General features: G+C 40.4%; 3 protein-coding genes across 10 annotated transcripts; 1 reads left to right on the top strand and 2 right to left on the bottom strand.

Moving 5' to 3' along the window:
* Nucleotides 1–79: 79 nt before the first annotated feature.
* mask (multiple ankyrin repeats single KH domain) lies at nt 80–17,531 on the bottom strand. 8 transcript variants are annotated; one of them, XM_066290667.1, is made up of 32 exons: nt 17,201–17,531; nt 13,956–14,139; nt 13,742–13,888; nt 13,288–13,511; nt 13,035–13,182; nt 12,915–12,958; nt 12,165–12,354; nt 11,963–12,105; nt 11,724–11,913; nt 11,595–11,671; nt 11,333–11,542; nt 11,047–11,277; nt 10,292–10,538; nt 10,020–10,232; nt 9,751–9,962; nt 9,490–9,697; nt 9,097–9,437; nt 8,857–9,042; nt 8,644–8,769; nt 8,267–8,434; nt 7,980–8,214; nt 7,774–7,926; nt 7,592–7,720; nt 7,377–7,537; nt 6,874–7,210; nt 6,527–6,820; nt 6,190–6,471; nt 3,801–5,764; nt 2,677–3,558; nt 2,107–2,559; nt 1,883–2,041; nt 80–1,819 (listed from the first exon to the last, which is right to left on the bottom strand). In XM_066290667.1, exons 1-32 carry the CDS (start codon nt 17,399–17,401, stop codon nt 1,793–1,795), a joined length of 8,766 nt encoding a protein of 2,921 aa, XP_066146764.1. In that variant the 5' UTR covers nt 17,402–17,531; the 3' UTR covers nt 80–1,792. The 8 variants fall into 8 exon arrangements, with proteins under 8 accessions (XP_066146764.1, XP_066146765.1, XP_066146767.1 ...); XM_066290668.1 differs by having other exon boundaries at nt 7,592–7,717; XM_066290670.1 differs by having other exon boundaries at nt 7,983–8,214.
* Nucleotides 17,532–17,746: 215 nt separating this feature from the next.
* On the top strand, nt 17,747–18,884 carry Yip1d1 (Yip1 domain-containing 1). Its single transcript, XM_066290321.1, has 2 exons — nt 17,747–18,086; nt 18,161–18,884. Exons 1-2 carry the CDS (start codon nt 17,978–17,980, stop codon nt 18,799–18,801), a joined length of 750 nt encoding a protein of 249 aa, XP_066146418.1. The 5' UTR covers nt 17,747–17,977; the 3' UTR covers nt 18,802–18,884.
* On the bottom strand, nt 18,825–21,187 carry noi (splicing factor 3a subunit 3 noi). The gene is made up of 8 exons (XM_066290320.1): nt 20,835–21,187; nt 20,529–20,735; nt 20,398–20,470; nt 20,251–20,342; nt 19,969–20,190; nt 19,441–19,917; nt 19,084–19,285; nt 18,825–19,032 (listed from the first exon to the last, which is right to left on the bottom strand). Exons 1-8 carry the CDS (start codon nt 20,928–20,930, stop codon nt 18,899–18,901), a joined length of 1,503 nt encoding a protein of 500 aa, XP_066146417.1. The 5' UTR covers nt 20,931–21,187; the 3' UTR covers nt 18,825–18,898.
* Between the last annotated feature and the right edge of the window lie 346 nt (nt 21,188–21,533).

The following is a 21,533-nucleotide window of genomic DNA, read 5'->3' as shown; positions in this document are numbered from 1 at the left end:
GGTGGTACCATTTCAAATACGTCTCTAGAAGATACTACTACTGGAACTTAAAGCCATTTTGAAAAAAAACAAATTAAAGTTATAGTGCATAAAGATATATTTGTCTTCATGTACAAGCAATATTACATAATAATCCGTATTATAATAATCCTACAGTATAACAAGGGGGCGGCGATCCCCCCCGAATAGGGCGCCCTCTCGAAAGGACCCCTTGGTAGGAAAAGAAAAATTCAGAATATATTCGATTAGAGAACAACAATCGCACGTAATAGTAACTTGACCCTAACGCCAATAATCCCTGGACCAATATTTTTACGTTTTATGCGCAACTACTACAGTTTACATCCTTACATTGTATTTAGTATAAATCATTTTTTTAGTGTCTAATTCCACGCAAACTCACTTGGAGGGGGGCTGCGGTCTCGCACGCGTAATAAGAAACGAGGCCATATTCCGGCAAAATTTTGCTCAGCTCTGAATGTTCTTGCATGGTTATGTGCTAACCAATAATGTGACTTGTGACCGCAGGTCCAACAAGATTTTCTTCCAAATCCCGATGTGCTCGCTCCAGTTTCGGTTGGCGTCGCTGCCAGCCAATCTCGTGTATTGAAAACTATAAGCGGTTTCATAGTTCACTGGCTCGACGATTGCCGGAAAAGTTCACAATAATTGGCACTTAAAAGTGAGGAGTGTGTAAATAGTGCTAGTCGGCATGAGTTGTTTCTCCGTAAGCCAGTGAACTAACTGATCAAAAAACGAACATGCAAATACACTATAGATGATTAATCTTGAACATTTTATTTACATCAAATGCGTACAGTGTTTTTTCGCTACATACTTCCTCAATATAGAGAGTTTTCAAGAACTTGCATTTTATTTCCGGTTATGATGAATTTCTACAATTAAAATAGCCGCTATTTTGACAGATGAGATAGTTAAGAAAAGTTGCAAAACTATGGCGGAAATAACGGAGTAGCCAATTGAAAAAAATTGTAAATTAATAGAACTGTATCGAGAAACGTAACTCATTTTGCCACATAAACCAATATCGTCTCCCCAAACAACTTTCATTAATTTTTCAAGTCCATAGTTTTCTCGTCTTTGCAATCTTCTAATCCAAAACCGCTTCCTTTTTTCTGATTTGAATTTTAGCAAAATATAGTAATTATCAACAATTAACGCAAAATATTCGTAAATTTCTTGCTTCAGCATCCACGGAAACATATTTCCAGATATCTAGCGTGGACTGCAAAAACCAAACTGAAACTTGTGTGTACTGTTCTTGTTTTGTTTCCAATAACGCTTGGCGACGTAGACGTAGTTTCAAAATTGCTTGTTGTGAAACTCTCTTTGTTTTGTTTGTTTGTTTCTGTTTTGTCGGTTAGACGTGGACCCGGCATCTAAAAACAAATAAAAAATATGCCTAACAATATTGGAACAGTGTAGTACACCTGCGTAGCGTAACTATTACCGCAAAATCTACTACCGTCTGTTAGCTGTCGTTGATTGGCGCTCGTGGTAAACGCTAACTGACAGTTGGTGTATCAAAATTGTAGCTTCTTGCGGGTCTTGAATACTCTCTAATAATATAAACGCCGAACACCAATACAGTGGCACTCGGCGGTATCTTAGATCGTAACAAAACAAATTTAAAATAAGTGCAGAACTAGTAATCATTTTCCGCTTCAAAATCCTGTATTTCAAAAAATCACAAGTAGAAGCCAAATTTCGCGTTTTTTCTTTACTTAATTTTAAAAATGACGCTTATAGTTTTTTTAGAACTTTGGTTGGTTTATTTGTTCCATTGGTTAGTCCAATTCTGCGAAAGAACAAACCACATTAATAATAATTTTAAATCGACAAAACACAAAAGCACACTTACGTGTTGTTTATCTTGTAACTCGGAAATAGGACGCGCGTTGTCCCACGAAATGTCCAACTTTGGCATATCCGGTATGAAATCTTGCCTTAAATTTGGCATCGGGGGCTGATGGCTGAAGTAATGAGGACCATTCATGAAGTTGTCCATAGGTAGGGGCCTCTGAAGTTGAAATGGGAATTATAAGCGAATGTTACGTAAAAGGTGTTTGAACAAAAAAAACTCACAGCGAAATCCACGAGTGGTGTCTCATCAGGATATATGGCCGGCGGCCGCATTCCAAACTCCAAACCGCTCGTTCCCCACTTGGCTTGCTTGTCGATAGCCGACCAATTTTGGTCCATGGGGTTGTTGAATGCCTTCCTCGCTCTCTCCGTGCCAATAGGCTGAGGCTTTCGATCCTCGACTCCATAATGTGAGGGGTCAGGATGCAGTCCATGCTGCGATCCGGGCATATTCGGGGACATATGCGGCGAACTGTTTACCATTCCTGCTAGTTCGGCTCCATTTTCCAATCCCTCACACACTCTCTGAATAGTCATTCCGGCCAAACCGGTAATCAGTTCGTTTTGTTGCTGTTGTGTGAAGGTCGGTTGGGGAACTGCCATCCACGAACGGTTCTGAGATGAACTACTGTTGCCTCCTAATCCCACATTACGACTATATGTCATGTTGTTCACCTGAAATGAATAATATGAAATTGAACCACCCAAAACTTATTAAAAAAAAGTCAACGTCACAAAGTGTGGAAAATCGGCCATATAACAAATAGAGGGAAAAAATATCCTTGTGCTCACCTCCATTGTTCCCTTGGTGGCAAAAATGTTATTCTGTATGTTCTGCATCGGAAATCCATTATAGAGAGGCGGTGCCGTATTCTTGTTTGGCATCGAATTGTATACCGAACTGGAATACTCCGGAGCCTTGGGATTTAATCTGCTCATACTCGCCGGTTGCTGAATGTTGACCTGGGATTGCAGTTGCGAAAAATTCAACTCCTGCATGGCGTTGAAATTTTGCAAGAGATGCGGTTCGTTCCCCAAATTAATCAGAGTCGGCAGAGTATTAGCCGGTTTAGTATAATCCATGTAGGGCATAAAATTCGCGGCGGCCGCGGTGGCGATGCTCTGGTTCTGAGGTCTTGAACCGATAGGTGGCAATGTGTTCAAAGGCTTCGACGACAGGTCCTGGTACGCCCCAAACGAGGAGTTCGGGGGCGTCGTGCTATTACTGCTGGCCTTCGACGAAACCGGTGAACAAACAGCGCCACCTCTATATCCGGGAGCTTTCGTCACGTCCACTTGCGGAGGAGGTTCCTGATCCAAAAACTTGTGTTGTTGAGACGAAGTCTGACCAGCAACGCCCCCGGCAACTGAAGCGAAGTTCGGCAGTTTTTGTTGTTCTTGTTCCCGTCTATCCCAGTAGTCTCTGGTGCAGAACAAGGTATATTCTGATGTGGGTTGGATCGGCGTCGGAGCTACTTCTTCTTGTTGCTGTTGTTGTGGTTGTTGGATAGGTCGTTGAAACGGCTGTTGTGGCAGTAATTGCACACTTTGAATATTGGTAATGGTACTGGATGCGGTCGATGTAATGTTCGACGTGGTCTCGGCGAGAATTGCAGTGGTGGCGGGAGGATTGTGGATTAAGTTCCCTAAAGCTTGGTTCTTACTTACAGGCACCTGGCAAAACGAAATAACAACAAATCAAGTAACCCTAAAACATCATAATTCCCCCTTTGACATAACAAGTCAGACAGAATAGACACAGGGAAAGATATGCACAAAAATCTCTTATTAATTATTTCAACAATATTGATTTTGAAATAATTTTAATATTTCAATTTGGTGACATTGCGATTACAGGCTTTGAGTCTCCCTGAAACTATTTGTGACTGAATAATTAGACCTTAAAATTTACGTACATGGAAGTGCTGCATAGTAGGTGGTGCGGACCCTGCAGGTGCAGGTCTGACACTCTTGCTGGGCGACATCTGCATGACTGCCGATGGCGGTTGAGGTGACACCGAACTAGAGGCAGCAGTGGTCGTAGGTACCCCAAGGCCGACCCTTGCCTTTGCCACATTGCTCGTACTTGTAGAAGGGGTTTCCGTCAATTTAGCAGCAAAAGTTTGACCTGCACTGCTGCTTGTGATAATTTTGGACAAAGTGGATCGATTCGGGGGCGCGCTCGTTCCTGTTCCTATCTTGGTCGACTGTGTCGAAGACTGTGTAATATTTTTATCCACTCGTAACCCGCTTCTGCTTCCTGCAGTAACCGGGGCAGCTTGTCGATGTTTGACCGAAGAGGTAGCTAAACGAGCAACTGGTTGAGGAACCACCGGTACCGCACTCGGTTTTGTGCTGGATTGAGGGGCCATGGCCAGCTTTCCGGCGTTCTTTTTCGTTGCTATCTGCGTCTTGTCCCATAAAGTGGTTGTAGTACTAGTCGTCTTGGAAGTCTTGGGCAAAATCGACATAATGTCCACTTCAGGGTCCTTAATTAAGGTGGTGATCAGACTGTGAGCTTGTTTAGTGACTTCCGAGGTACCCTTTATGGTAATTATTCGCTCGCCTTGACCCTTACTCTGCTTCTCCACCTCAATAAGGGCCCCCGTGTACTGCCTGATGGCGTTGATATTGCTGCCTCCCCGGCCGATCACTCGAGAAATTGCGTTCAACGGCACCGACACCTTTTTAACGCCACTTTCCGATACTGTTTGCATCGATGATTTCCGAACAACTTCTTTCCAACCTTCCTCGCGTTTTGAGGCTTGTTTCGGACTCGTTTTGTTACTAGGAGAATTGACGTGGGTCTCCTCTGGACATTTCTTGTGCTTGCAAGATGATGTGTAGGTCTCATTACCAGTGGCCTCGAAGTCGTCTCTATCGGCCGGAGATTTCGTATTTAATTCGAAACTTATACTCTTCACCGGCTTCTCGGCGGGCACGCTATTGTGATTAGATTTTCTACTGCTGCTGCTTGCTTTGGAGGGGGATTTAGGTTCCTTATTTTCCTTCGTTTCGCTCTTATCCAACACCTCTTTGCTAGTGCCGGCTTTTGCCTTAGGAGACAGTTCGTCGGTTTTATTGGTTTCTTTTTCTTTGCCTTTTTTCTTGTTTTTGCTTTTACGTTTCTCTTTTGGGGCTTTTATGTCGTTGCTGGAGCAGCTCCCCTGACTATTGGCGTCGATGCCGCTGTCACCCTCCTCTTTGTCATTTCCGCCAGTGTGCGTCACCTCGGGAACCACGTCGTCCGCCTCCTCTTTCTCCTCTTTTCTCTGATTGTATGTTTCGTTCTTTTGATTCTCTTCCAACAGCTTTTTGTGCTGCTCCTTTTTCTCGAGGCGCTTCTTCTTTTTCCTTTCGCGCCTCTTGACCGCCTGCATTTTTTTGGATTCTTCCCTAGTTCTCTCTGATTCCAATTCCTCCAAGAGTATTGATGCGTTCTTATTGGCCTTGGCAGCCTGTGTTTCTTTTGCGGCTTTGATTATTTTGACGCAATCATGACACTTCTCCAACAATTCCTTGTCGCTTATCGTTTGAATATAGCGCATCATTTCCTGGTCACTGGGGAACTGAGTCACGTGGTGCACCATCCACTTAACCACACGCACGTGGCCCTTTCTAAACGCGGCCATCAAACAGGATACCTTGCGGTTGTCTTGCGAATCTATATCGGCGTTATGAGCGTAAAGCATCTCAATTACTGGCAAGTGACCACCGTTTGCAGCCAGCCACAGGGGTGAGTTTCCTTTCTTATTTTTTACTTCGACTTGGGCCCCACGTTCGAGGAGGAGTTCGACGAATTTTACGTGTCCCTTATCAGCTGCGATAGTCAGAGCTGTATCCCGAGAAGAAGGAACAGGAGTGGCATTAACGTCAGCACCTACACATATAAAACAAGTAAAAATAAGTGTTGATATACCCTTAATATAGAAGAATCTTGACATTTTATTTTTGTTAATACAAAAGGTTAGATTTTGTTTCTTCCATATTTAATTCAAATTCAGAGCATGCGTTATCCTTTAAGCTCATTTTACAGTGCAAATAGCTCATAAGTTCTGGAAGTTCTAGGAAAAAATTGAAAGAAAAAATCAAATTCTGAAACCCTCTATTTTGAAAAGAAAGCGTTTGTAGATCTATGTTTTATATGAACCTTGTCGGACTTATTCTAGATGATATGTCCTGTTAAAAAAATATACCAACTGCTTTTGAGGCACTACCAAGTACTTATAAAAAGAAATGATTGAAGGAGTTTATCGAAAAAGCTTTTGAAGATTTTCGATCAGTAAGATAATATCATATACTTACCCTTATCCAACAATACCCGTCCCACTTCCACGTACCCCCCTGAGGCTGCTTCCATAAGAGGGGTGAGACCGGTTTTGGCGCGATGTTCCACATTGGCTTTCCTGTCTAGAAGAAGAGCGACGACTTCATGCCTGCCTTGAAAACAGGCAAGGGTGAGAGCCGTATTACGATTTGTTTCTATTTGAGCGTTGATGTCGCTGCCCATGTCTAGCAATAATTTCACGGCTGCCCCATGCCCATTCATCGCTGCCAACATCAGCGGGGAAATGCCCAGCTTTGAACCTAATAAATGTACCTTAAAATCTAGTAAACGGAGGAAATATGTATCGAACCGTACCAGTTCTGGAGTTGATTTCGGCTCCGTGGCTCAGTAAAAGTTTGATGATGTTAACGTAGCCACCGGAAGCAGCCAAACTTAATGGCGTATAGTCTGACACGTTGCGGTGTTCCTTGTTTGCGTTACGATTGAGTAGGAGTTCGACCACCTCGTAACGACCACCACTACAGGCGAGGCTCAAAGGAGTATCTTTAGTACGTTCCGACTGGGCCTCGATATCAGCGTTGTGGTTAAGAAGAATCTCTACTACCTTTTCGTGACCAGCAGTAGCGGCCAGGATTAAGGGGGTAAATCCTGAATCGACAAATTATTAACTTTCTGAAACCTTTTGGACAACCGTCCGGTACCTTTCTTATCACGATGTTCGATGTCGGCCCCCCTGCTGATCAACAATTCGACCAGTTCTTCGTGACCTCCTGCACAAGCTAACGTCAAAGCAGTATCGTGATTGCTCTCAGTTTCCGAGTCCACGTCCATACAAGGTGAAATGATTGAGTTTGGTCCAGGGCATTGACGTTGCTGCTGATTAGCAGCTACGGCAGCGGCTGCTGCGGCGCCGCTGTACTGTGTAATTGCCGAGTTGTGGTCAATCTGATAGTTCTGTTCTTGGGGGAAAGCCGCATTCTGGTTCGGGTTTTGATTTCTCACCGTACGGGTTTTCTTTGGAGGTTTTCCTTCTGGTCCCTAATCGAACACAAATCATCGTAAATCGAATTTTTAATTACGAAAATAGGGAAAATTTGAAAATCCCAATCAAAAATTTAATAGATATCTAATTAATAATGATCTTATTTGGTGAATCGGCAAGTTACCGACAAACTAATTTCTATAGAACCAACATGTCACTTACTTTCTGAACTTTTTTTCCGTCACTACTAGCTGGCGCCTGCGTTTGAGTTGCAGCCTGTACTTGAATAGCTGTACCCGGCTGTTGTTGACCAATAACTTGTTGCTGTTGTTGTACAGCAACAGCCTGCTGATGTTGACCACATGGCTGACATATATGAGTTCCTGACACATGCAACCCTAATTTAGAAAAAAACAAAATAAACTAGTAACGCTTACCCTGGGTGACGTGTCCACAAGAAGCCATTTGTTGTGGCTGGAGAGCCGCTGCTGCACACGGCTGAGGTTGAGTTGCTACAAATGTCTGCGTTTGATTGCTCAGGGGTTGAGCCACAGTTAGAGAATCTGCTGAAAATACAATTTCTGCAACTTATTAGAAAAATAGAGGAAACTTATCGTACCGAGCTGCTGTTGCTTTAAGTGGTAGCCAGCTTGAAACCCTTGCAAGTAGTGGTCATAAGGATAGAGTGCGTGCACTGGTACCTGACCGGCTGTGCCGGGAGTCCCAGCCGTACCTGCTGGTACCGCAAAATACTCCACCCTCGAAAGATCACCTACAATTTAAATAAATCATAACTCTAGTTTGACTCTAACCAATAAAAATAACCACTGCTTCCAGTGGCGGCGGCTGCCGCTGCTGCAGCGGCCTGCAAATCTGCCTGTTGAGCGGCCGTCAAAGAAGCGATCATGGTTTCGTCTAAAGTCCCTGGATACGGCTGTACTTCCATCGTTTGCACCACATCATCAGTGAAGTCTTTTTCGGTTAATTCCAGTTTAGTAACTTTCCCGGGTGAATTCGAATCTTGTTGCGTCGGATCGAACATTTCGAGACGAGTTTTCTGCTACGAAAAGCCCATGTATCGATTCGCTCAACGCACACCTTTGATTACTCACAGGTGACCCAACGGTAGATGCCCTTACGAACGGTATCGACGTTAGGGAGGCGTTATGGAATTGTTGTAGAATGGAGGCAGTTAAGAGGCTCTCTTGTTGGTCATCTTTCAAAAAGGGAACATCAAGATCTGGGACACTGAGCAGTTCTGATGACGTCGTACTGTCCACCTGGAAAAACGGAAGTACTTGAGACTCATGAAAACTACGCAAAGCATAAACTTTTGCCAGACGTAACAATTAACTATGGAAAAACTGGAAACTACTTATTAGAAAAACCTTAGTTTTAGCATTTTTCAACAAAGTCAAAAAGAGTCGCTGAGAAATTTTAAGCAATTTACCACGTTACTCCCCATGGCAACAGAATTACTTACTCTTACCTTTTGAAAATGCACAGTTGGTTGCAATGTTTGACCAGGTCTTTGCGTTTGTTGCTGCTGCTGTTGCTGCTGTTGTTGCTGCTGAGAAGGTTGATGAGGCATCTGCAGATGTCGAAACATTGACACCTTCAACAAACAATTCTATTGCATCCTTCTATTTTTTTTTTAACAGATGCTCTGTTTCTATCGCAAAAAAAAGAACTACGCGTTTACCTGCTGATCAGAGAAAATGTTGAAAGTCTTAGCCGGTGGTGAGTTGTTGATTTGCTGGGAAATTTGACTCGCGGTGGGAGAAATGACTTGAGACTGTTGCTGTTGGGCTGCTAACTGTTGCTTTCTGATGTTTTTGCCTTCTTTCTTGATCGGTTTGACTTTGGGTCGTTCACTAATAGCTGTATTCTATTAAAAAAAAAAATTTACTAATGGTTATTAATGAACTGCAGATTGACCCACCTGACTAACGTCGGCCACGCTCTGAAATTTAATTGGTTGGGTAGTTAAAGATGAAGCAGGAACCAATGTACCCAATCCTGGAGCGGCCGGCGACTGGATAATAGCTCCATTGGCGACGGAAGCAGTGGGGTTGCCCAACGACACACCCACTTGGGCTGAAGTGGCCATGGGAGTGAAGAAAAAAGCGGGCGAGGCAGGTTGTTGTCCTTGAGTTGGGTTCGTAACAGCCGAAGAGAACTGGGGAGCTGGTGTGGACGTCAATGGTGTTGTCATCCCAGTATAGAAAGGGACTTGCAGTTGGGTGGCTTGAGCACCGCTGACGACGGTATTATAACCGAGACCTGCCAAACATTAATAAATATTCGAGTCTCTCTAAAATCTCAAAGTTTTTACCTTGTTTTTGTTGCTGGACGACCAAATCGAAATTAAGGGCAGTCGATTGTACCGGACTGGCAGTTTGAGCCAGTTCTTGAGGCGGCTGGTACTGAAACAAGTGATTTGCTGCCACGGCAGCGGCTGCAGCAGCAGCCGCCGCTGCCGCCTGCTCTTCCGCAGCTTGCTGCGCCTGCTGCTGCTTTCCGTGTAACTCTCGTTCGACTCGCTGTGAAAAATAATGCATGGAAACTCTATCATATGTCTTAACGTAACACTTACATGTAGCTCTTCCAGAATTTGTTGCTTTTGAGTATTGCCATCAGAATCCCCACTGAATTGCTTCCTCTTCTTAATAAAATCGATCAAACTACTGCTGTTTGGATCTTCCTTATTGAGAAACTCCATCGCCGCAGTCGCAGATATTACTTCCTCTTCGAAGTCGCTCAAAGGAGGCGTTCGCACTTGTTGCGCCTCTGCTGACGTTAACGTCACTATATAAATCCCGCTTTATCCCATCTACCACACTACCCCTAGTGGCAAACGCTCACCTTCATACATGGCCCCCGTTGATCGACTCTTCGGCAACAACTTTCGGCCCTTTTGCTGTTGCGACTGGTCGTTGCTTGAGGTCTGCTGCGGACTTTGTTGCACTTTGCGTTTAGGGTTCAACTCCACCGGATTGTCGGATAAGTTCAGACCAAGATCGAGCTGCTGCACTATTTGAACGGCCTCCCGTACTTCTTCAAGAACCGTACTGCAACCTGCAATCAAATCAATCAGTTTTGATGAAATGCAAATTCATAACCACTATTATCATCACCATTAGGAGGTTGAAAAAACGTGCCGTTGTTCGAAATTGGGGGCGTTCCAGTTGCATTTGCAGAGGAATTCCTTGTTGTTGCCACCTGGCCGGGCAACATGGCCAAGTTCGTGGCAGTTGTTGCTGTTACCGTAGCACCTTGTTGTTGTTGACTATTAAGAAGCATCGAGTGTGGATAATCCAACAGTAACTGAACTACGTTAGTGTGTCCGCCTTTCGCAGCTTCAATCAACATCGTCGAGTTATCCTAAGATGAAAAAAACGTCATTAAAACACATGAACAATAGAGATAAAGACTGATTTCAAGCTATCTTTCTTGAAATGGAAAACCATTAGTAACATAAATCAGAACAACACATCATATAAAAATGTTTAAATTAGGCAATTTTGTCAGTAAAACTCTTGATATTTGGCAACAAGTAGAATATATTGAAACAAATATTAATTATTTAGGAAGGTAAAAAAGCCTTGATTTGGCATATATCAATAAACTAAAACGACTGGATTTAGTAAATAAATTGGTCCTACTTTTTGAAAGGACAGCCGTCCTTAAAACGTCATTTTGACACCCGCAATACATCATGGATGGGGACATATATAATATGTAATATGTCGTGACGTTACTTCCTCCAATTTTGATGCTATGCATTGATGTCTAATTTGTCAAAAAAAGCGAACAAAACCGTAAAACACAAAGCTACATCACCTTCCAGATTGTTGACAACGTTACTTTATTTGTTTTTTTTTCTACGTACCTTGAGTTTATGATTCGGATCAGCATTGTTCTCTAAAAGAAGTTGAACTACGGGAAGGTGTCCACCAGCACACGCCAAAGACAAGGGAGTGTGGTCATTGTTTGTGGTTTGCTTTCGAACGTTGGCCCCTTTATCAATGAGAAATCTCACAGTGCAAAGATGCCCAGCGCGACACGCCTTCATCAACGGTGTTCGTCCGCCTTCCGATTCGTGCTCGATATCAGCTCCGTACTATGTGCCAGAAACCCATAGAAACGTAAAAAAACCAAAGTGATTCAAGAAATACCTGGATGAGCAGCTCGGCAACGTCGGTATGGCCATTTTCGCAGGCATAAGTCAAAGCAGTATCGTTCGTCTGGGTCACTGCATTCACATTCGCGCCGTATTCCAGGAGGAATCGCACCAACTCGAGATGACCTTCTTGAGACGCTTCCATAAGTGGTGTGGAGGCACCTAGTTCTATGTCTGCTCCGCCTTTCAAGAGAATGTCGGCTACCTAAACATCGATCCATTACCCCTTAATTTATTGTTAAATATTCATTACGTACTTCAGTAAAACCGCCGCAGCACGCCAAAGTTAACGCGGTCTCTTGAGTTTCGTCGGTTTGGGCGTTGATGTTTGCCCCTAAAAATTAAAGGTTTACCCTAAAAATGTTACATTTGAAACCGAAATATACCTTGTCCTAGAAGTAAATGCACCATTTCTTCGTGACCTTCCCTTGCAGCTTCCATAAGTGGCGTGTATCCTTCGTCATTCACTTCTTCAATGTTCGCCCCTCTCTCGATCAGCAGCATGGCCAGTTCCACATGACCACCACACGCAGCCAAAGTTAATGGCGACTCGAAGCTGTCAGTTGGCATATTAACCTAAAACAAACACTATTAATAGCAAGAACTGGTAAAAAATCCAGCCCACCTGTGCCCCTGAATCCAGAAGTAACCTCGCCACTTCCACATGTCCGTCCATAGACGCTTCCATGAGGGCGGTGTGCATTTCGTCAGTCTTATGTTCCTGATCAGCTCCAGCTTCTAGCAAGAAACGCACCATGTCCAAGTGACCTGTGAATATCAACATTGGATTATTTTAGAGCAAAAAAGAATAGTAGCAGGAAATATGCCTTTGTAACAGGCTAGGGTTAGAGCCGATTCCTTAAACTCGTTGGAGTGTGTATTGATGCCTGCGCCGTGCATTAGTAGTATCTTCGCTAAACCGACATGGCCCGCGCTGGCTGCTTCCATGAGTGGTGTGTGGCCATTCTCATTGTGATCTTCTACGTTGGCGCCGTTCTCCAGCAAGAATTTCACGACCTAATTAAAGTCCGATTATTTATGTAGTAGCCCCTTTCACACACAACGGCAAATAAGCCACGATATTGACGACAAGCTTAGTACGTAAGAGGTTTGTAACAAGATTTTAAACCGGCGTGTTACATAGGGTGTTCCAAATTTCAACAGCGGAAAAATCATGTAGAGAGCATACAAACAAGTTTAATTACTTACACAAGTCACAAATCCAAGTTCCTACTAGCAACACGCTCTATATCAGATATTCCAGAAAATTACTCAATTCCAGATATTTAGAAATGTGAAAATTTGGGACACCATTAGATATTTAGGTTATGTGACAGTAAAAATTTCTTTGACATAATGGCTCAATTCATAATATATAACAAAAAATAGATAAAACAGCAAACTTCTGTATGCCCATATGTGTAAAATTTTTATTAAAATCAACGATAAAAAATATGATGTGTAAAATTTTATTAAATTAATATGCAACAAACTTGGCGTCTGATGATAATATCAAGCACCGGAAAATTCTCCGCTGTAAGCATAAAAAAAGACAATTAAATTTCTGAAATGCTCACCTCTGTATGACCTCCTGCACATGCGTACATCAAAGGAGTGTTACCTAAAATCAATAAAATTGGTTGGTAAGTACCTTAGGCGCACGAATATGTGACTGCCAATATAATGGCCTCACATACCCGATGTGGACTGGGCATTGACGTCGGCATGATGGTGTGCTAGTAGCCGTACAATATCCAAATGGCCAGCAGATGCTGCTTCCATTAAGGGAGTGCACTCACCCTTAATACCGCGATCTTCTACGTTCGCATGCATAGCAAGTAAAACCTGGAAAGATCCGCGTTATATGGCACCATAAATAAAGTACATAAAAGACCAATAAATCAGACATTCAACAAATCACTACTTAGAATTTCAAATTGAAAGCGGTACCTGAGCTAATTCAAAGTATCCTGCACTACAAGCCAAACTTAACAGGCTCTCCCCCTCCTCACTAGTCTCGTGTACAGATCTGCCTTCCGTTAAGAGTTTCTTAACAGTGCCAACATCTCCGTCTGTGCAGGCATCGACCAATGAGGTTTTTTCCTGTAGGGGCTGAGACACGCCAGGCCCACCTTGGGTTGCAGGACGCGGAGCTGAATTGGTCGTAGCTGCTCCTAAACACCCACAATTTCGAACCCCAATGAATATTTTGACTATCAACATTTGCTTATTATATATTAATTTTGCCTGATCGTATAGATATTTTACAATACCCTTTCTCCCATGATTGGATAGTTGGAATTATTATTCAAATAACGGTCTGTGTGAGTTCGTTCCCGCGGCTAAACACTTCTTTCAAACCTTTGTAAATCTTTTTTTGCAACAACTTTTTGTTCACACTTGCCTTGAACAGCGGCGGCGTTATCACTGCGCATACGATTTAAAGCAGCGGCCGCTTCGTCTAATGCACAAGAAACACTGGAGGTAAGACGACGCAAAACTTCTGGATCGCCTAAAGCCTTACCATCTTTAACTGCCAGTTGGCCAATACCTAAAAAAAGGGCACGATATTAGCTCATACAGGGCATGCCTAATCAATTCAAACCCCATAAACTAACATTTCGAGTCTTCAACATCACCATTAAGGGATAATATATTCATACCGGCAGCTTGCAGTAGAGCTTCAAGGCGGGCTTGGGTCTCAGGATCGACGTTCCGATCCTCGTCTGTTCCGAGCAGGAATTTGGCCGCTTCGGCCTGGGGTTCGTCTTCAAACTCCTGCTCGATCATAAATGACTCCACCTGGAAATAATATGAAGATCTGTTCTTCAGATTCGCATATAAGCATTTACACATGTCATAAGTAATGACTGGATTGAAAACCTTTGGAATGCCATAACGAAACTTGTGGGAAATTAGAACTTACGTATTCTTTATGAGAATGACTAGAACGCTGCAGTAAATATGTAATATGTCTCTAGACAAAAACCTATGTTTGAAATCGTTTGAAGTTTTTTTTGTACAAAATTTGCACAAATTGTGAGTGACTTTTATTAAAATAACAAGACACCTGACCAAGGTGCTTAGCCACCAAAAGAATGGTGACGAACTTTTTGATGTCATGTTGCAGACTATGATGCAGATATTTCTACGCTCACATTAATATGAATCTTTGTGTAAATGTATCGTATTGTATTTTAGAAAAATGCCTTTTTTTAAGCCACTATATAGGAGGATATACCTAATAGAAGCAATATTGCGATTCTGTTTGGTGTATTAATCGTGCAATCTTTAAGTCAATGACCTAAACGTAATTATTTTTAATCAATATTCATTAATTTTTTTATGTACACAATGAAAATGATAGTGCTATTCTTTTTGCAATGACAAAAACGTTGTGTAATCAAGAAATCAAAACTGGATGAGGCTGAATTGGTTCAGGTTTGCTATTCTAGGAGGTAAGGGATTAAACATGTGACATACAATCAATCCCTATCTTTGAAATAGTAATACACATTGCCGACGTAGGACTAGAACTTACTCAGATTGAATGGTTCAATGTTTATTATAGTTAGTTGCTGCAAATGGCAAAATGCAAGGTTGCCATTAAAATTTAAAAAAAATTATAGAATAAAATTAAACTGATAATGAAATCTGCTTTTTTATCCACTGTAAATACAATTTTTGAAATATTCAAATTAAATTTTTATCCTAACTTATGTTTGGAGAGTAGGGCATACTAGGCTAATTGCAGGAAGGTAAATTGTTTCCTTTGGGAGCCTATACAACAGCCTTTTAACTAAGCTTCTCCCTATACTTGAAATCACTACCTGCGAGGACGTCAGATCAAAGAAATTTTATTTGATATTTACCATTTGGGTACAAAAATAATCTATTGAAGTTAAAAGAAAAAAAAAACATTCCTCATGTTACTTCAGTAGTTTTTATTTTTAATTTGTAGAGGCACTAATGCACTAGGGCTATCTATGTTTATCACATATAAAATTAAATCAGCGGTTATTTTAAATCATAATGTCCTGTCCAATTTATTGGAGGATTATTTTGTATTTGAGTCTCTGAATATGAAAAGAGAAGTAATTTAAGAGTAAACATAAAAACCAGACCAGATCAAACGGAAAACTATAAGCAATAGTTGGCAGTTTTGCAAATGATGCCAAAACAATGCAAGATAAGAAAAAGCTTTGGCTATTTAAAAAAGGGTCAAAAGGTCATTTGTAGTGTATTGTATTTCCTGATACATACTACTTTGTTCTTGGTTATGTACTCATGATACTGATACGCAAAATGAAATTAAGGCAAAAACTAAATTGAGATGTTAATTTTTCGAAATATGTATTTCTTATACAGGGTGTTCCAAAAAGGTTGTGCCAAAGTCAATGAGGTTACAAGGGACATTGCAGTTCACAATTTTTGAATAGAAACAAAAAACACCAAAATGAGCCATTTTGGCTCCACAGTCATTTTTTTTCAGCAAATTTCAATATTCAACTTAAATGAATAAACTAAAACAAACAAAACAAATATTTCCTTTTAATACAAATTTAATGATTTTTTCTGGGGTTACATAAAGTCTATGGTGTATGAAACTCTTGTAACCACCCAAAAAGAGCTATAGGAATTAGGAAAAACAGCCTTTTTTTTGTGAAACAAGATCATAATATCTTACAACAGATGTGTGATTCAATGTTTTAAAGAACAAACATGTGTAAGCAAGTGGAGGTCATCATTTTGAATTTTTATTATATTTTTTTTGCATTATCTGTACTTAAAAATGAATTAAATAAGAATTTTTGAGCAAAAATATCTGTTGGATCGAAATGGCTCATTTTTAACTAAGGGTTTCTAGGGAAAAATTATTCACATGTTTTGTTACCTATAACCCCCTTAAATTTGGCTCAACCATTTTGAAACACCCTATATACATACTTAGCATATTAAATACAAAAATAATAAATTGAAGGATATTATTGAAAAACATTTATTTAAACACTAAAAAAAAAAGTTAAAAAATTAACAATTAATTATAATTCAGTTATGGAGCAAATGGTATCTGTTAAATTATTGTTTAAACTGCATTTACATGGTACCGAGCAAGCCAATTTTGGTTGATACAAAATGCTTTTGTTCAACTCAACTTACCTTGAAAAAACTTCAAAATGAAGGGATTCAATGATGTATTGGAATACTCTATATGCCTTAACATCAAAAAAAAAAATTTAACATTTTTTATCATCAATTAGACACAGATTAAATTACTGCTTTAATCAGCTGTTTAATTTTGGGAATTGGTATCTGAAATGGCCATTCATTCCTATGGGTCACTAGAATGGTGACTAACTTGAAGAATTAACGAATAATTAAGTTATTTCTCTATAATTATGACCTTTCTGTGCTGATAAAAGGCCAGAGAATTAAAAAAAAATGTCTGGAGGGGTGGGGGCAGACAGTGACTGAACTGGTTATTTTTTGTGGAAAAAAAATGTGAAAAGTGCAGCTGCAAACGTCTGGATAGGACAGAGGATGGCTGGAACAGAAACAATATTCAAAAACAATGTGACGTGTAGCTGGATCACCCAAATTAACTGGGAAACTTCCGTCGACAGAACCCGCTGGTCGGGATAGGCGTTTGCTCCGTCGCAGGTAAAGGATCTTATATAAGTATGGTATTGGAAAGGAAAAAACGTGGTTCAAATTCGAAAACGTTCGCTAAATGTAAAATGGGCGACCGACGGCGGGTACACAAATGAATTCCACAAGATGTCTCTCGGCCATAAGTTCATTGATACCCAAGGACCAGGCCGATTTCACAATAGCGAAAAATCGCTATTTTAAGAACACCTACCTCAGAAACTGAATCCTCCTCGCTTTCCGATGACTCCGACATGAATCTGCGATTTTCTATATACCTTTCCAACACTGGATCTGTCGGAGTCGAAATTGTCGATTGGGGAGTCGACGAAGTAATGTTCCCTATATCGTGCTGAACGTTTACTCTTTCTAATTTCGATTCGTCGGAGCCCGTATCCTGCGGCACATTCTGCATATTTGCATCGCAATCTGGCGGTTATTTTCGCGTTTTCTCTGTAAGATTCCGAGCTAAAGTCACTATATTTTCACTAAATCAAGTACACTTCGGTTCACATTAATTCCATCGTAGTCGCCATTTTCAACTATGGCCGCCGCAAAACGTGCGCAAAACAAACGAACTTGGGTACGAAATGTTCCCACGTTGGTGCGACATCTTTCAAAGGAATGCAACATCACAGATAAAGAAAACTAATTTGAATTTTTTTTTCGTCAATAACATTTTGCTATCGATCACTAGATATCGCTCAGGACCAAAGCCTCTTTCTTTTGACTTATGATTCTAGATCAATATTGATTACTTAAATACCACATGATTTTTATGTCATATTAGCATTAAAAATCACGTGATATATAAATTATTACGGTTTTAATTCGAAATTGTATGTTATAAGAAAGGGTGTCTTGTCATCCACAAATCAACAATAAAAATGACATAACCGTGTCTTGACGCGAAATCCACATTTACAATTAAAAATACAGAAGATAAAGATTACATTAAATGCAAAACACTGGACCCACTATTTACTAAAAAATGGGAGATTTCTCAAATCAAGACTTTTACTATAACAATCAAGCTGAAATTCCATTGCAGCAATCTTATTACGAGCAAGAATATCAACAGTTTTCAAACCAACAATTAGGTAGGTTTACCCAGAGCTTCTACCCTCCAGTTGTGTTCCAGTTCAGATGTTTAATAAACCTATTTGTACTTTAGAGTTCAAGACTCATGATGAATATGCTGGTCAGCAGTTCTCACAATTTCCTGCCAGCTTCTACAACCCAAATGACTATGATACCAAAGAGCCTGAGGATGACCTAGATGAACCTCCTCTATTAGAGGAACTTGAGATATATCCTGACAGGATTCTAGAAAAAGTTTTGGCAGTGTTAAACCCACTAAGAAGTCATAGTCTTGCAGATGATGCTGATTACTTGACTAAAGACTCAGATTTGGCTGGACCAGTATTTTTCTGTCTTGCCTTGGCGGTGTCCCTATTTCTAGCTGGAAAATCTCAGTCGTTCAGTTATATTTATGGGTTTTCAATGATTTCTTGTATTCTTATGTATTGTCTATTATCACTTATGACCAGTGCTCAGAATGCTGTTACTTTCAGCACTGTTGCTTCAATTTTGGGATACTGCCTAATTCCTGTTGTAGGCTTGTCATTTTTAGGGGTGTTTTTTAGACTTAGCGGGCCTATTGGTATGGTTTTAGCAGGTATTACCGTTTTCTGGGCCAGCTTTTCCACCTCAAGGCTGTTTGTAGCAGTTTCTGGTGATAAGCAACAGCAACCTTTAATTATGTACCCATCTGCTTTAGTTTACGGAGTGTTTGTTCTGTTGGTGCTTTTTTAATTACAAAAAAAAAACAATGTTAATTTACTTATTTTGTGAATTTATTATTAAAGTGTCATTTCTACACTTCAAGGTGAAGACGATACATTGTTGATCTTTATAGTAACCCTTGTCTTTTAAGATCTTCGTAGGTCTTCCTGTTAACAACATTGCCCTGTGAGTCTTCATATTCTTCTTCAGTTTCTGGCTGCCACCTTTCAAGCTGCTTTTGTACCTTCAGTTTCTCCCATACTGGAATTTGATCTATGACACCCAATTACATAACAGCTAAACAAAACTTACAAGCTAAAGCATCCTCAATTTGAGTCACATTTGCGAAATGAGCAGTATTGGGAATACCTAAGCACCGCATACCATGGGCATGCCTCCATTCGGCAAAATGTCTCTGGAATGCTTTAGGTCCTTTATAGACGAAATTTCCGCATATCTCACAGTTATAACTAATGTTTAGTCCGTGCAATTTGTATAACCAGTATGGTATGGGCTGAAAAAAGTTTATGAAAGCATTAAATTAAATCATAAATAATATTAATTATAAGGAAAATTAGCTCCTAAAAAAGAAACCAGGCAAATTCTAAATTATTTATGGAACTGGTTTTGTAGGGATAAATTTCAGTAAAAAATGATAGTAAAGTTTACCTTGCCATCCCAACCGAGAGGCAAATTTTTTGGGTTATAAGGTACATCATCATCTGCCTCATCAGGACTTTCATCCTCAGATTCCTCATTATCACTATCATCCCTCTCTCCATCTGTTCTGGCTTGCTTGCGCTGCACATTCTCTTTTGTGGCCACCCGTTGTTCACTCACAATTTCTGATAATTTGTACACTTGCCCCTCCAATGATGCTAATTCTTTATGACGCAAGAGCTCTTTTTCCTTGCTGGCCTTTCCTTTTGATCCTTTAGTCATGAGTGAAGGGTCCAAGGAGCTTTGTCCTTTAGTAGAAAATAACCTCTGAGCCCTCTCTTCTAATGTCCCCCCACACTTCAGACCTAAAGCCAATAACGCTGACTTTAATCTGTCTAGTCCTAAAGAAGCAAGTTCTTCCCAGCTTGAAAATGCAGATAAATCCAAATGGGCACCAACATTAGCTAATGCAGAGCTAGTGTCTTTCTATAAAAATATAAATTGTGACAAAAATTCATTAATTTATAGATAACCTACTGGCCATCCCCGACAACTCCCTGCATCAAATTCAATTGCAGCCTTCATAGCCTCATCCTCCAAAATAAGATCCAGATGCATGAGTGGCTTGATTCTTTGAATATACCAAGACAAATATTCTATAAGGGTGACCAGATATTTTCGGTACTCTCCAGACTTTCTTTCTTTAGGGATATCATACAGTCGATCAAACATGCATAAGTAAGTAATGTAATCAACCTTCTGTAAATAATAATTAAATGTAAAAAATTAGATAGATATCTAGATGTTCAACGATAGTACCTCAATGCCTTTTAAATTTATATATTTCTCATAGCATTCGTGTAAATCCAAGAACTTTCCATATCCTTCTTCGTCTGTAAATTCTACCAAGTCTGAAAATCCATAATTAGGAGATACCTTATTAATTGTTTATATAAAATCCCTTACTTGACATTTCTTCACTGGGATTTTCCCTGGCTTTAGCAAATTCATCAAACTCCACAGACATTGGTACACTAATCTAAACCACATAAAGTTTCTCATTCCTCATTCTTAATGAAAGTATTTATGACCCTTACCTCATTGGGATGTCTCCGATAAAAATCCTTTATCTGTTTCAATCTGCTATAAAATTCATTAAACTCATTGGGACCTGTAAGAGAGGCAACTTCGGCTTTTCTCTGTCCATCCTTGTCCTCATACAACTCTATGAGTTTATTGGTTGAAGCCATATATCTATCCAACATGTATTTCATCCTTTGGTCAGAATTAATTTGTTCTCGATACTACACATACAGAAGATAAATGATAAGAAAATAGGGGCTCTGTTTGTGAGACTAATTGCAATGATATTGGCATTAAGGAAAAAGTTGAAAGAGAATTACCGTGTTTTTCTTATGAAGCATTTCTTTGACCATCGCATCTACTAGTCTTTCCTTTTCTTCATGATACCGCCTTTGCTGTTCTAGGATTGTCTCCATATTCTGATACCTCCTTTTAACGTTTTAAATCTATCTCAATTAACAGTTTCTGTTTAAACTCAATTTAAACGTAAATTATCAGAAAATTTTACTTCTGTTGGTGTGGCCAAAGACCGAATCCCAATACTCAAACACCTAGACAAGTAATAGACGGTTTTTATCGCAGATCTTTTTGTCTTATTTTACACTTACTACACCAGAAGGTTCTTTATGACAAATTTGACGGAACTAGGAGTGTCAGAGTAGTAACAGAGTGTTAAAATCAAGCGAAAAATTAACCCCATATAATACAAAGTAAAACTAGTAATCTGATCTGTGACATTGACAATAGATGGCTCTGTCGGGGGTTTGTTGATGAGGTGCTTTCACTACCCGACTTGAGGTTGTGGACGGAGCATAGAAAATTTGTTGACTTATTTAACATATATTACGAACACACAATAAACTTATATTTAGTCGAATACAATGCCTTTGTTCCCCGAGTCGAGACAAAGAAGTATCGCAGATGGAAGAGGGTGCGTTGTTGCGCAACCCTGCCTTTTATACCTCTCCCGGCCGAACCTTCTGGAACGTCCCGCCGGAAGTCTTGGGGACCGTTTTCCC

Source organism: Euwallacea fornicatus, chromosome 15 (genome assembly GCF_040115645.1).
Source record: "Euwallacea fornicatus isolate EFF26 chromosome 15, ASM4011564v1, whole genome shotgun sequence".
Lineage (NCBI taxonomy): Eukaryota > Metazoa > Arthropoda > Insecta > Coleoptera > Curculionidae > Euwallacea > Euwallacea fornicatus.
This window is presented reverse-complemented; position numbering and strand designations above follow the sequence as displayed.